The sequence below is a fragment of the Engystomops pustulosus genome, chromosome 11 (assembly GCF_040894005.1).
Source record: "Engystomops pustulosus chromosome 11, aEngPut4.maternal, whole genome shotgun sequence".
NCBI classification, from domain to species: domain Eukaryota; kingdom Metazoa; phylum Chordata; class Amphibia; order Anura; family Leptodactylidae; genus Engystomops; species Engystomops pustulosus.
In genome coordinates, this window is record NC_092421.1 from 72121326 (window position 1) to 72137171 (window position 15846).

A 15846-nucleotide genomic window follows, 5' to 3' on the forward strand; every position below is an offset into this window, starting at 1 on the left:
TGTGTACAATTAAAGGGACGTCTAGTGAAGACAACAGCTACATGAATAGAGGGGTCCAAGTCTAACAGTATCTGTGTATTATATGTCCAACTAGACCCCCAATTCCCCAGATGGGGTCAGATGTGCCCCCCTGTCACGTATGTGTTGTCATACCATTGTAATGGCACTTCCTATATAGAAGTCATGGATGACACAAGTCACTGCTGTATAGGACTCATCTCCGGTCTGACTAATCTATGTAAAGCCCAAAATGGTCCAGGTCTGTGATCTAAGTGCAGACGCCCAAGCTGCCCCCTAAAAGAAGGGGAAGAAAACCCATAGGGAAGAACCCCCCCCCCCTTCATTGGCGATGATGTATGGACATGTAACATGATCAATCCAAAAAGTTTGCTGAAAAAGAAACACATAAGAAATCTGAAATTTACAGATCCTCATGTTATGGGATAACGAGTAGAAGTAAAGTAATAGCATTCACAGTCTGCACTAGTAAATGCACCTGCAATTAAAGGGATTGTCCACTTTTGGCAAATATTTGATATGGTTTGTGTAAGGAAAACTTTCCAATATACTTTCTGTATCAATTCCTCACTGTTATCTAGATCTCTGCTTGCTGTCATTCTGTAGAAAGCTTCTATGGTTACTTCCAGTGGACAGAAATCTGACCATGGTCACACAGGTGCACGGCTCCTTATATCACACGGCTCTGATTACTCTCTGTGATATAACGAGCCGTGCACCTGTGTGACCATGGACAGTAACATAGAGGCTTTCTATAGAATGACAGCAAGCAGAGATCCAGAAAACTATGAAGAATTGATACAGAAAGTACATTGGAAAGTTGTATAACTTTTCCTTACACAAACCATAGCAATTATTTGCTAAAAGTGGACGAACCCTTTAACTCCTACAGGGAGTGTGAATTACTGATGATAGATGGAGGATTCTTCCGTGATACAGATGTGGACATTCCTGGTTGAGAACCCGTTTTCGTGATACGCCTGGGCATGGATGTGATGCTAGAGCACCGATCCTCAGTACTCCTGATCTATGAACTTGGCGATGGTGCTCAGCTGGATATTGGACGTTCCCTCGTATATCGTACCTGGGGGCAAAAAATAAAATATGTTGTTTCACTTAAATGAGTCTCTATGCTCAAAGACTAAATTATGATAGAATAGACCCTCAATAACTGATTGATGGGGGTGCAGCACCCTAGCACCCCCATAGCCATTCTCAGCAGCTGATACACAAAGGAAGGAGACGGCAGCTCTGTCTCTGTATAGTGGGTAACAGCAGGTAGCAGCCAAATTTTTCAATTAATTTAAAAGGGAGCGAGGCTGCAATGACATGTTTCATCCACTACACAGAGAAGGGCGCAGTCTGCCTTCCGCTCCATTCTCTGTTTATCAGCTGCTGCAAACGGTTTATATGTGGGCGAGCTGGGACTTGCCTTGATGCTACAGGCAGTACCTGGGTTACATACAATATTTTTAGCCCAAATATCCCTTTAACATGGTTATGGCATATCATTAGGCTGTGCTGCCGTTTTATAATCAGATAGGATCCCCACTAAGCATCAGAAGTTTCTTTTGATACTGGTAATAATGGAGACTGTCACTAGCACTGAGCTATAGACCCTCTGGTGTCATTGGGAGGATTTTCAGCAACTACATGTCCGGTCTTTTCCCCATGTACGGAGTAATACGGTGCCGCGGTACCGCTGTGTGAAGCCATTGCCGTTTATGGGGTCTTATGTATAGCTTGCGGCCGTATATACCCCCCACCTCACGATTTTGTGGCTGGCTCACAGCTGCCATGATGCACACGTGTGCATGGGGCCCAAGAGCTTCTATAGACTTATGCTGTTACACAAGCTCAATGCACTGGTATAGAGAGATTTATCCAAGACATCACTCTACACATCAGTACATTCGGCGGCCATAAGCCTTGTCTTCTAGTCCTCAGTCTCTCAGATGATTTCTAGTTCGGTTTGCGCCCCGCGCCACTTTGGCTGTAAAGCTGTACAAGTGGAGCCAGAGACCTGAATTTGTCGCCGTCAAAAAATGGCTGAGACTTATCCTGAATTTGAGACCAGGTTTAACTTTTTCTAAACCAGGAGGAAGTCAGGGGAGAGCGACGGCCGGTCCTTTTCATATTTACTAAAAGGCCGGAGCCCTTAATAAATGTGGCGTACTCGTGCTCGCCTCGCCAAACATGTAGAGCCCCCAAAGGGAATCGGCACACGTTGTGTATTACCAGCGGATATGCCACCCAGCATCTCCATGCTGCAAATCCGCAGCAAAATCCAGTATCAGTGTAGTGTGCGGGGTTTATCACAATCCCATACATACATAGCGGAAGAAAATCTGCAGCACAGTCGCCTTATCACTGCAACAAAAGTGCTGGAATTGATGCATGAGAAGCCAGCGGAGGTAAATCCGGCAGCCATTCCACTACTGCGTGCAGATACCAGAAAAGATGGATTATTGTGATATTACTCCAAGCATCCGTTTTAAATTCCAGTTCTGCTGCTAGTGCCAGGACCAGCTGCCCGCTAGAGGGTACTGAGCCCCGAGCCTCCACTCACATACAGACCACGCTCATATTCCAGTCTTACCAATCTTTGCATCCCTGTAATATTTTTCAATCGGATAATCTTTGGTAAAGCCGACGCCGCCCATCCACTCCAAACATTTACTAGTGGTCGCTCCGGCCACCTAAGGAGAGAAAAACATTGGGCGCAATGTTAGGGAAGTTCTGTGTAAAATCCAGCACGATGATCACACATCACAGCCCTGCATCAACTTTTATAGTGTTTTGCTTACAAACTGATTTCTGTGGGCTCCTAGAGACTGGTTAGGAAATCTACCATCCTGATAAACCAGGGACATTACTCATAGATCCAGGCACCGTAACTGTGGTAATATGTGGCTCCTTCTAAAATTAACTTTTATATTTATGCTAAAACAATCTGTAATATGGGAGAATTTTATAGGAGATAGGGGGTAGTACGGTGGCTCAGTGGTTGCACTACAGCCTTGAAGCGCTGGTCAACATCTGCAAAGAGTTTGTATGTTCTCTCCGTGTTTGCGTGGGTTTCTTCTGGGTCCTCCGGTTTCCTCCCACACTCCATAACATACTGGTAGGTTGATTAGATTGTGAGCCCCATGGGGACAGGGACTAATGTGATAAGAGAGAGAAATACAGTAGAAGAGAAATAGAAGATTGATAAAGAAAAAGCGAGATATATAAATGGTCAGATTATAGGAGATACATAACTAGACAGATAGATGATAAGCATCTTCACCCGGGAATTCAACCAAGGGGCATTAACCCTTTCACCCCCAGGCATTTCTGGATATTTTGTCGCGTTATTGACCAGAGCAATTTTACAATTTTGCCGTTTAAAAATTAACTTGATATTATACCATACTTTTGTTTTTTTGTTCTTGTTTTATAGTGTATACTGTTTATTGTTTATCTTTGTCATTTGACAATAAAGAGATGCAACATAAAAATCAACTCGAAATCACTGCAGAAAGAATTAAAAGTAAACACAACAAACCACATATTTTCTGAAAGCAGACACTTGCCCCATTTTCAAAATTGCATTAAAGATTTTATAGACATCGGCGCCTTCATGCAATGATTGATTCAGACAGAAACATTTTATAAAAAATACTTAAAATTTTACTTTGATGACAAAACATGTGCTCCAAACAGAAAATATTTACCTTCACATCTCCTAAATGTAATAGATGGACATGTGTAGAGTTCACAAATGTCTCATATGATATGTTCACATAAATAAATCATCATAATATCACTAAGACTGAAATAATTAGATATCTGCTTTTCAGCTACAAATTTTAAGACAGTCACAACCGGCAAAATATATCAATAAAACAGAATAAAAAGTAAAGGCGCCATAAAACCTATAGAATAGAAAGCAGACGACCAGGCGATTCATATGGCAATTAACATTTAAAATTTCCTCTAAAATATGTACAAATCCAGACACTTATATAAAGAAAATATACTTTCCTAAAACAGTAAGATGTGATGAGATCATACAGACCCCACATGTGGATATTCACCAAAATATGCAGCAAAGGGAACGTTACATCCACAGGGGAAGCACTGTGACATCAGTGCAGAATATTGCACTGATGTCACACAGATCTATCATTATATGCTCCTTACACAATGGTCACCCAAATACATAACTATATATCCATAAACCTCTCTAATGAGAGAATAAAAGTCACTATTAGATGTCGCTATTGTTTTATCCACACAGTAACAGAACCCTCCGCGCTTCATGAGAGCATCATAACATGGGTGTAAATAATGGAGGATGGTGGGAAATAAAAACTTTATTCCAGAACATGTGTGTGTATGTGGTGTTACATATAACTTTATGGACATGTTCTGGGTGGCGGTGTTAATATATAATAGTGACATTAGACAAAGAGGATCAAATGTTCATCGTATCAGTCAATTTTCGCAAAAAAAAACATCACAAAATAAAAGGCAATAAGAGAGAAAGTGTGTTCTTAAATAGTTCTGCATAGAGAATATTAGTTGATATTATTCCTTATCAGAATGTAGTAACATATAAAGTGAATATTTCTATTATCTATGATGTGCAGCAGCTCCTGTGTGCAGCAAATTCTCCCTGTAGCTGCCGGATAAGAATTTGGAGGGGGGAGGGGACTTCAGGGGGCTGTATCTCTGGTTCTGTGACTCATAGAACCTCACTTCTTTTTTCCTATGAAAGAAGAGAGTCTCCTCTTTTATATGAATCTAAATTTGTGTTTCTAAGTGTCAGGAGATATTAACTGTTAATCGGTTGTCAGGAGTGATTTTTCTATATAAAAATGGCACCTGATATTCTCACTTTAAACCTGAATATCTCTGGATCCATAGCACCTAGAAACAAAATTCAAGTTTAATTTGAAAGAAGAGATTCTCCCCTTTCAGGTGGTCCTGGGCAATTGCCCACTTTGCCTACCCATAGCGCCGGCCCTGCTTGGGGTAACCCTTAAAATGTTATTTTGGAGATGGTAAAAATTTAGACAAAAGAGTAACGCACTGTCCTAAATGTATCAGACAGACAATCTTTACACTTTCCGGTGAAAGTTGTCACTGTCTGAATACTAGATCTCCACTAGACCAATGCTTCTAGGGAAGAATAGAAGTACAGGGACCCAGCACACCTCTATGGGGCGCATAACCATCCAGATGGGAAGCCCAATATAAAATGATAAAACTCTTTCTTGTAGGGTCTTGCATATTGTTAGAAGATAAAAAAAAAACCTTTAATAAAAACATTTTGAAGATTAAATGATAGAACTCATTGTGGCCGCGCTCTAATAGAAAACCTATGGAGATTCCATTCCTGTGGCGCCACCTGTTGGTGATAAATATATAAGATATAATCTTCCATTCTATATGATTGTAAGAGGAATTATGAAGGCACCACTAATATTAGGAGGGCTGGAGCAGACCCCAAGGGCCCCCCAGTCAGGCCCCCCTCCTTATCCAAAGGAAATGGAAATATAAAACCAGGTAAAGGATTACCTCGGATGCCAAGTACTTTGCCATACACGCCTCCTTCTTGAAAGGTCTCCCGGCTTCCTTCAGTCGGGCTGCATTGTAGGTGAGCAGACGTGCGGCTTCCAGCTGGGTGGCTACATGTGAGATCTGGTGCTGCATACCCTGCACAGAGCAGAGGGAAGAGCAGTGTGAGTGTTACATCATGGATGGACTTCTACTACTGTACGGCACTTGAAAATGGCTAAATTGAGGGGCTGAAACTTTGTATTCTTTCACTTTTGGTGACAAAGCATTGCGGTTGTTTGGAGTGCGGCTTCTGTGGATTATTGCTGTACACTATGGATGGGGGGTATAGATTTGAATCCAGGGAGTCTACAAATTCTCCAGAAGTTATGTTGACTTTTATTTAAAACCATTTTACCCTAAAAAGTTTTAAAGTGTAGAAGTCTCAGGTGACCCCCTGCTCCTAGTCATGTGACTGATGCACCTCTCTGAGCCGGGACTTACCTTTCCTACTTTATATTAAACATGTAGTGTAGTCCAGACAACACTGATCTATGGTATGAAAACAGCACACAAATAAGAATATTGTAAAGTAAGAAGAACAGAACAAACCTGAAAGTCAAAAATTCTCTTTCCGAACTGTATCCTCTGTTTGGTGTATGGGATTGTGTTATCGAAGCACCCCTGCGCCAAGCCCACCATCTGAAGTCACAGAGAGGGAAAGAGTTAAAGGGGTTGTACACTTTCTGCAAATAATTGATAGGCAATGTTCTACAATTTTCCAATATTCTTTCTGTATCAATTCCTCACTGTTTTCTAAACCTCTGCTTGCTGTCCTTCTATTGAAAGCTTCTATGATTACTTCCAGTGGATAGAACTATGATCATGTGATGGACAGGCCGGTGTACGCGCCATTAGTATCACGGCTCTGATTACTCTATGTGATACTAACGGCCGTGCACCTGCGTGTCCATCACATGACCATGGACAGATTTCTATCCACTGGAAGTAAACATAGAAGGACAGCAAGCAGAGATCTAGAAAACAGTGAGGAATTGATTATTTGCTAAAAGTGGACTAACCCTTTAATTATGTATAAATAAAACTTTCACAGAGACATCACAAAAGGCAGTTATCACAGAGCTGATTCTGACTCAACTCCTTAAAGGGGTCTCTTCCATTTTATAGAATGAAGAAGATAAGTGCTGCAAGTCTGTTATGTCCATATGGCCTTATTGCATGACAGTGAGCTTAAAAAGGGGCCCGCTAACAGTGGATGTTCTGTTTCAGTGGGTGGGGTGCGGGGTATGGTAACGCCTCAGCCAACAGTAGCAGAGCATCACGGTTGCGGTGGTGAACTACATCGAAAATAACCAAAGGAGCCCACACTACAGTTTATATAGGAATAGGGGCAATGTTGTATGGGTGGTTAGACCTAGATAAATAGAGTTTAGTGCCTATATACAGGGAGGACCTTGAGCCAAACATAATCAATGAATATAATGTTTGAAGTGGCACTGACGGCTCTGCAGATTCTGGCATAGTTGGACATTTTCCTCTAGCCCCCCATTTCTTCCAGTGCAATCTGTAATGTTAGTTTTGCTGCCCAATATGCTAAATAAGATTCTCTACTGCGACTTCAGGCAAATGGATTCACACTCTACTTACTGTTACTACTTACGTTCTTGTGATCAGTGGGAATCCCAGTGGTTGGACCCTCTCCGATCATATTGTTATCCCCTTATCCGGTCTCTGCTATTGATTCCATCCTCACATACAGCTTATGCTACCAATTTACTCTTAAAGGGGTTTTCCCACGAAGACAAGTAAGGCCCTATCCACGGGATAGGGCCCAACTTGCTGATCAGTGGGGTCTCAGTGCACAGATCGCAAAAACGAGGGGTCCGACCGACACCTCGTTGTTCCATGAGAGCGCATGACCGTTGTGCTCCATTAATCTCTATGGAGCCGATGGAGATCGGTGAGGGCAGCTGTCTGCTCCACTAGTCTGAGGAGCGAGGGTCTCAGCACTGAGATCCCCATTGATCAGCAAGTTAGGAACTATCCAGTGGATATGGCCTAAATTGTCTTTGTTGGAAAACCCATTTAACGGGATTAAAACACCCATTAACTTCCATTCACTCAATTCTTGATGCAGATTGTGTAATGTGCAAGTAGTATATATATCCGCCCTCGATCCCATCACCTGGGCTGCAATCCCTATCCGGCCTTCATTCAGCATTTCTATGGCGTATTTATAGCCGTGCCCAAGGCTGCCGAGCACATTGCTTCCTGGGACCTGCAGAAAGATATGAAGAGAAAGACGGACTGGAATCAGACACATGCAACAGGTTCTACCACTGTATTCATTCTGTAACGTTCAGTCTGAAAGATATGAGGTCCTTAGTGACTTCACTGGGCAATCACAATGGACAAGACATCACAAGGACATCTTATGTTAAGTCTTCATGAAAGATTCAGAACATGTAGTCGCTTATGGAGATCACATAGAAGTGAATCTAGCCCCATAACACGTTACATGTGCACGTTCGTACCTTTACGTTGTCAAAGGTCAGGGCACACGTTGAAGACGCTCTGAGTCCCAGCTTATCCTCCTTCTTTCCTATGTGGAATCCTTCTGTTTCCTTAGGCACAATGAAGCATGTAATTCCTCGGTATCCCTGCAAAGTACAAAGCAAAGTTACCGATCCAGAGTTCAGCAGAAAAGACACTAAGTGCAGTAAAAGTTATCAATGATTTTTGCACTGAAAATTGTTTGGATTGAAACGCTGCACCCTAGTTCTAATACTTTTCTGTGGATCCAATAGGCTGCTGCCCCCAATGGCTTTCATGGATAAGAAAAGTTTTATTCTTATAGTGATTTCAGCTTCCATTGTGGATGAGGGATCATCTTTATATTCCTGTGACACAAATGGCGACGAGCGAGCGACTTCCTTGCCGTGTGGAGCTTTGGGTGCTCCCCTCGCTCTATACACTTCACTCTTTCCATTAAAGGCTACATTCACACGACCGTATGGGGGAAGTATGTACCGCCGCAAGCCGACATGTCCTATCTTTCCCCGTGAGCCATAAATTTCTATGGAGAGGGGAGGGGTCACCCCTCCTCCTCTTCATGGCGCCGAACGTACAACCACCCGATTACGGCCCAGCGGGCATACGATCGTGTGAATCCAGCCAAACTCAAGACATACTCAGCTTTTTCTATTCTATAACACTAAGGACGCAGAGAGCAAGGAGCTGCATTGTGTCGATGTCCTGTTCAACAGGACTGCCAACCATGTGAAGGAGTTATACACACTCTACAGCCACATATTAGTAAGAAACTTCTAATAAGGACCATTTAGAAAGCTGCTTAATTTGGTATTTTTGAGCAAATGAATGGTTAAACTTTTGGTATAAATAGAATTTAACCACTGAATTGCTGAGTGTTTTCTTGTACAAATATAATAATACTCTTTATTTATATAGCTCCTACAGATTACGCAGCGCTGCACAGAGCATCAACCTACCAGTATGTTTTGGAGTGTGGGAGGAAACCAACACAAACACAAAGATAACATACAAACTCTTTGCCGATGTTGACCCTGGGACTTGGACCCAGAACTCCAGCGCTGCAAGGCTGTAATGCTAACCACTGAGCCACCGTGCTGCACTAATATGTTTCAAGAGACCTGCAGTGCAGGGAACTATTACACAGCCCTACAAACATCCTCCTCACAGACCAGGGGAACTTACAGCCGACACATCTGCATTTGCCATCACAAGGAAGACCCCCGCATGCTCCGAGTTACTGATCCACATCTTGGAGCCATTAATTACGTAGTAATCCTTGTGCTTCTGAGCCGTGGTTTTCAGGGAAAACGCATCGCTGCCCGAACCGGCCTCCGATAGACAGAAACTGCCAACCTACAAGAAGGAAGAGATACTAAACTAAATATACAAAGGTCAACAGATTTTAGGATTGTTGAAATGAAAATTAAAGATAGAAAATGGGGCTGCGTATGTAGATCTCCAATGGACACTGGCTTCATAGTTGCAGACTACAAGGATCCCCCCCAAGTAGTTGGACCCTGCAGACAGCTGTCACCACTTCTGTCTGTATTGTAGCAGTTAACCCCTTATCACCGACACTAGTTTTCAGCTCAATGACCAGACTCGATTTTTCAAATCTGCCCTGTCTCACGATAATTGGTTATAACTTCGGAACGCTTTAACATATCCGGGTGATTTTGAGAATGTTTTCTCGTGACACATTGTACTTCATGTTAGTTATAAAATTTAAGTGATAAGTTTTGCGTTTCGTTCTGAAAAAAAAGTGAAAATTTGGCAAAAGTTTGTAAAAATTCTTCATTTTCCAAGTTTGAAATGTTCTGGTTTCCAGACAAGATGTAAAACTACCCAAAAAGTTTGATAATTAACATTTACAGAATGTCTGCTTTATGTTGGGATGATATTTTATGCTTCCGGTCACTTTTCTAGTATGTTATGAGGCGCAGAACTTTAGGTGCGATTTTTCTCATTTTCATGAAAATTGCCAAAACTCACATTTTGAGGGAAAACTCAGCTTCCAAGTGACTTTGAGAGGCCTAAATAATAGTAACACCCCATAAATTACCCCACTAACTTCACCCCTCAACGTATGTAAAACAACTTCTATTAAGCCTATTAACCCTTTAAGTGTTTCACATGGGTTAAAAAATATGGACCTGGGATTTAGAAACTATAGAATTTTTTTGGAAAATACATTCATTTAGGCCAAAACTGACAGTTTCATAATAAATTAAATGATGAAACGCACTGCAACGTTTGATGCCCAATTCCTCCCGCGTGTACTGATACCCCATATGTGGTGGTGACTGCTGTACGGGCGCACGGCCGAGCATAGAATGAATGGAGGCGTCATTCACAGCAGATTTGTATTGTCACATTGTACGACCTATACATTTTTATTTTTTTTGGTAATGCGAACATATGAGGGCTTATTATGTACGGGATGAGATACAATGTATAGATAATTTATTTTGGGAGTCTAAAGCTTATTCATGAGATTTTATTAACTATTTCAAGGGGGACACAAACAAAATTATCAATTTTTATTTTGGATTGTTAGCATTTTTTTCCCCCCGCTCACCGTAACGTAAAAATAATATTTTATCTTTATCCTCTGATCACTACGATTTCGGTGTTACCTCATTTATATAGTTTTTCTTATTTTTGCTTAATTTTTCCTGAGCAAAACCAATATTGGAGAAAATCGCATTGTTTTTACTATTGACAACTTTTTAGGGCCATAACTCCTGTATTTTTCTGTTGTCAGATCTGGTTGAGGGCTTATTTTTTGTGTAAAGAGTTGTTCTATTCAGTCGTATCATATGAGGGAACGTAGCTTTTTTTGATCACTTTTTAGAACATTTTTTGTGATGGTGTTTGATGAAAAATTGTATATTATGGGAAGTTTTTCGAGTTTTTTTTTTACGTAGTTCACCGAGCGGATTCAATATTGATTTATATTTATTGTACAGATTAATACGGACGCGGTGATACCAAATATGTACGTGTTTTTGTGTTTTATTTACTTTATTTGCATTTTATGTGTTACTGGGGAGATTATGGGACTTTTATTTTATTTATTTAATTATATTATAAAAAGATTTAATTTTTTTTTAAACTTTTTTACATTTTCTACTTCTTGGCTTGAATAAGCGATCATCCGATCGCTTATTCAAGCCTTTACACTGCAATACACTTGTATTGCAGTGTATAGTGTAAGTAACTGAGCATGCCGCGCATGCTCAGTTACTTACAGCCGGGTCCTGCCAGGAGGCGGAACCCGGCACAGAGAGGAGCCGACAGCCTTGGGTCACTCGTCGGGACCCGGGGTAGCGGCAGGAGGGAGGGGTCCGATCCACGGGGGACACACTTGCACGCCGCGGTCATGCTTGACCGCGGCGTGTAAGGGGTTAAACACCCGGGATCAGAGTTTTTCCGATCCCGGGTGTTAGTGCCGGGTCTGGGCTGTGATATCACAGCCCGACACCGGCACCAGTGAGACCCGGTGTCCCGAAATCTTCTTCTGACGTGCCGCCGTAGAAAGGCGTCGCATCAGAAGAAGTTTCCTTGATGACCGCCGTAAAAAACCGATACGGCGGTCATTAAGGGGTTAAAGTTAAACAACAAGAGGGCGGGGTCTGACTACATACAGGGTCTGTTGTCTGTAAGCATGGAAACACACAAGTATTCTAGAGGTAGCAGCTCAGCATGTATGCAATGGTGGGTACAACATTAAAATATTTGCTCACCCCCAGTCATATACATGGCCATATTATTCCATCAAATAGCCATCCCTCACCGTGTCTTTGCACAGCCTGGTCAGGTAAGTCTCTTTCTGTTCCTCTGTGCCCAGCCGCTGGAACAACGTTGTAATGAGGGTGTTCTGAACGTCACATAACACAGACACAGATGGGTCCACCTTGGCCAATTCTTCGATTGCAAGAATAGAGGAGAAGAAAGACGCTCCTGTGCCGCCATACTTGGGGTCCACCTCTATACCCATCAGCTGAAAAGACAAGGAAGGAAGGGAGTCACAGCAATGTATCCAAATATAGATTGTACGGGGCTGTGCCCTGTCATGTGGCTGTGCCCGCCGCCCCTGCCCTCTGATGCCAAAGGCACAGGGTAGGGGTGACATGCATAGCAACGTCACAGGGCAGGGGTTGCGCATGGTGAAAGTTATAAAGATACTTCCCTCGTGCCCTTTAAAGGAAATCTACCATTTGGTAGAATGCATTTTCAACCAAACATACCTTTAGATTTCAGTAGGTATGTGGATGCAGGCTCTTATCTTGGTTAGTCAGGGAACATTGCATTTTAACCCAAAAAACTATTTTAAAATGATGCTAATGAGGCTCTGGCGCTTCTGTGACCAACGCACAGGGTGCTCTCCAATTAGCCTCCAGTGTGAAAGAGACAGCACCGCCCGCCATCCCATTCCCCTTCCTCAGTGATGTCACCATCTCTGGGGTACTGCAGAGAAGTGGCTGCGCTGACATTTCACAACGCGATACCCACGACTAGTGCGCATGCACTATAGTTCCCCAGAGCTCAGCGATCTCACCAGCTCTCAGGAAGGGGAATGGGACGCAGGCATTGCTGTCTCTTTCACGCTGGAGGCGAGAATAATTAGGCTAATGGGAGAGTGCCCTGTGTGCTGGGCACAGGAGCTCCGGAACCTCATTAGCATAATTTGAAAATAATTTTAAAACAGTATTTCTTGGTGTGTGATCACTGACAGCTAGAAATCCTTTTGAAATACATTTTGACCTTAAAATTGGCCTTGAGAGGATCTGGATAGTCATTTTGTTGAACTTCCTATCATCTAGGCCTCTCTGATTTCTCTATTAGAAGGATTTTTAGAACGAGTGGTCACATCTGTGCATAGGCACAATACAAACAGGGTTACCAGGAACGGCTCCACTAGATTGCATTCTCACGTCTAATATCTTTAGAAACATAGCACAAAGATGTGAGGGCACCAACAGATCCAATTAGAGAACTACTGCGAGTTATACTCAGTAGTGCTGCGGCTACGTGTAGATACAAGGCTCACTGGTGGCCAGCTGGCACGGACCCTGTGCAATATCTGCCGTGCCAACACTGCCAAGGTCTTCCTCTTACCAAGCTGCAATCTCATTGGCTGCCAAGGGCACGGCCTTCACTTTCCTAGAAGTAAAGCTACGTGTTCACAGTCTTGACAACTATGCAACTTACTGACCGTTTTTTCTAAGATATTCTGCAGTTTCACAACATGCAGCAAAAAACGTAACAGCGAAGAGATTGCAACAAGCAGAAAAACAAAACTACACTAGTATAAAATAATACATATTGGTGGATATTAAAGGCCAACCTTAAAGGGGTTGTCTAGAGGTTAGAAATGGAAAAAACGGCTTTTTTCCAAAAACAGCGCCACACATGACCACGGTTTGTGCTGGTATTGCAGCTCAGCCTTATAGAGGTAAATGGAGCAGAGTTGCAATACCACACACTACCCATGGACAAGAGAGATGTTTTTTCAAAAAAGTTGCCATGTTTTTCAACTTCTTTTATAGTATTAAGTAAAAATACCAACCCCAAGCTCAAATAGTCCTTGAATGACCGAACTGTCCATCTTTGATTCAGCATCCATGGCTTTTACAAGTGGGGCGATCCGGTCCTGAGCAAATTTTCGAACTGACAAGAAATAAAAAGAGCAAATACAAGTGATCAGAGGCACCAGAAACATCTGGGGCTAAAGTTACATCATCATTTAGGGTAGATGGTGCAGTTAGGGTATATCCTAACTCTATGGAGACTGTCCTGGCCCATATTAGGATCAGGACTGTCATTATTGGGGCAAAGACAAAACAAAAGGAGCCCCTTCCTATGTAACACCGATAGGCAGTGGGAAATATGTGACATAAAATACATATTATATGGACAAAAAAAATGAATCCTGTATTAGGGAGTCGATGATGGAGGAGATACTGTACTTGTCCTACATTACCCATGTCTTTCAGCATGGCCTCCTCTTCTGTGAATGTCTCCAGTGGAGCATAGACCGCTCCGTCCTTGGGTTCTGCCGCCAATGCATCAGCCTTAGAAGATGTTAAGCGACTCTGAAGATTGGAGGATGTAATCAAACTGGGACGTAACCCCCTGCCCAGGACCTAGAACAGAATAAAAGACAATATTACATCCTTCTTGACACTTTAGGTAAATATCCCTCCAGATTCATAGGATCATAGTTTATAAGGTTGAAAAAACACACATGTCCATCAAGTTCAACCAAAGAATGGAAGGGATTGGATGAGGAAGAGATTTAGGGGGAACAATTCTATATAACATAACAATCAATGTTATTTGGGTGTAAAAAGGCATCTAGGCCCTTCTTGAAGCTCCCTGCTGTCCCTGCTGTGACCAGCGCCTGAGCTCGGCTATTCCACAGATTGACAGTTCTCATAGTAAAAAGCCCTGTCGCCTGTGATGAAACCTTGTTTACTCCAGACGGAGACAGTGCCCCCTCGTCTTTTGATTTAATCTGAAACAATTTACCATCATATTTTTTGTATGGACCATTCATATATTTATATAAATTAATCATGTCCCCTCGTAGTCTCTTTTCCAGACTAAATTAATCTAGATTATTACTGCACCTCCTTATGGCTGCAAAATGCCTAATTTCAGCAAAATGGAAAAAAAAATGCTTTGGCTGCTTGACAACATACGGGTTGTGGCTTATTAGGTCAATTTCTGCTGACAGGTTCCCTTTAAGTACCTCCACTGCACTTAAGGATGTTCTTATTATTATAAAATGTATGTTTATAAAACTGAAAACCAATAAAAATTATAGTTTAAGATAAAAAAGGAGAATATTAATAGTAAGTGACCCATCGATCCACATAACACGAGCCTATAGCATTATGTACAGTCTCTCCTTCTTCCTCATAAACTGTAGCAGGGCCCTGATCCCTATTGTTCCATCTGACCATGTGTTATTACCTTGTAATGTGTTATTTTCTTTGTCCCCCAAGTTCTGTGCAGCGCTGAGGACTATGATGGCGCCATAATAGTAAAAATGTATCATCTTTATTATTATTATATTGCTGATCCTCCTCCTCCATCAGGTACATATGTAGGGACTCTGGATCCCCCTTATGACTTATTGTGTTTCTATTTTTTTCTTAATATGGAGTTAAATTGGACCCCTAGACACCCTATGAGATCTGTAGACGCTAAATAGTCTATAAAGTTGCCTGAAGGTGCAATTTTCTATAAATCATAAGCCCATTTAGACTTCTGCAAGGTGCAACCAACAAGACACTGCAGGACCTCCCAATCAGATGACATATTCTCTGAAGGACATGCACACTTGGCTCGGATGAGCGTGCATGGAGAACGACTTCAGACTTTTTTGCAGAAACCTCCTCCAATGAAGGTTGAGTGTAGTCAGTAGTGTTGGATCCCCTGCCCTGCACACCCCGGGAGCCCATACTCCAGCACAGAGCCTCCTGTCACCCATCAGTCCTTGTCCTTCTCACCTGGGCGCTGCGATATAGAACTCCAGCCATTTGTCCGACTGAGTGATCAAATCACGCGAGACTTTGCTCTAAATCATAGCAGATCTCGCGAGAGTATATCCCCGGAAGTAGCGCTGTAGAGACATTTGCGTTCCAAGCCCAACTGTAAATCATTATCTTTATCATTATTTTATTTTACAGTTGATAATAA

General features: G+C 42.3%; 1 protein-coding gene across 1 annotated transcript; it reads right to left on the minus strand.

Annotated features, from left to right (window-relative positions):
• Positions 1–723: 723 nt before the first annotated feature.
• Positions 724–15804, minus strand: ACADSB (acyl-CoA dehydrogenase short/branched chain). The gene is made up of 11 exons (XM_072130075.1): positions 15657–15804; positions 14123–14285; positions 13709–13809; positions 11933–12139; positions 9319–9489; positions 8118–8243; positions 7769–7861; positions 6175–6264; positions 5584–5721; positions 2618–2717; positions 724–1102 (listed from the first exon to the last, which is right to left on the minus strand). The coding sequence occupies exons 1-11, from the start codon at positions 15684–15686 to the stop codon at positions 1032–1034; spliced, it is 1290 nt and encodes a 429-aa protein (XP_071986176.1). The 5' UTR covers positions 15687–15804; the 3' UTR covers positions 724–1031.
• Positions 15805–15846: the final 42 nt, after the last annotated feature.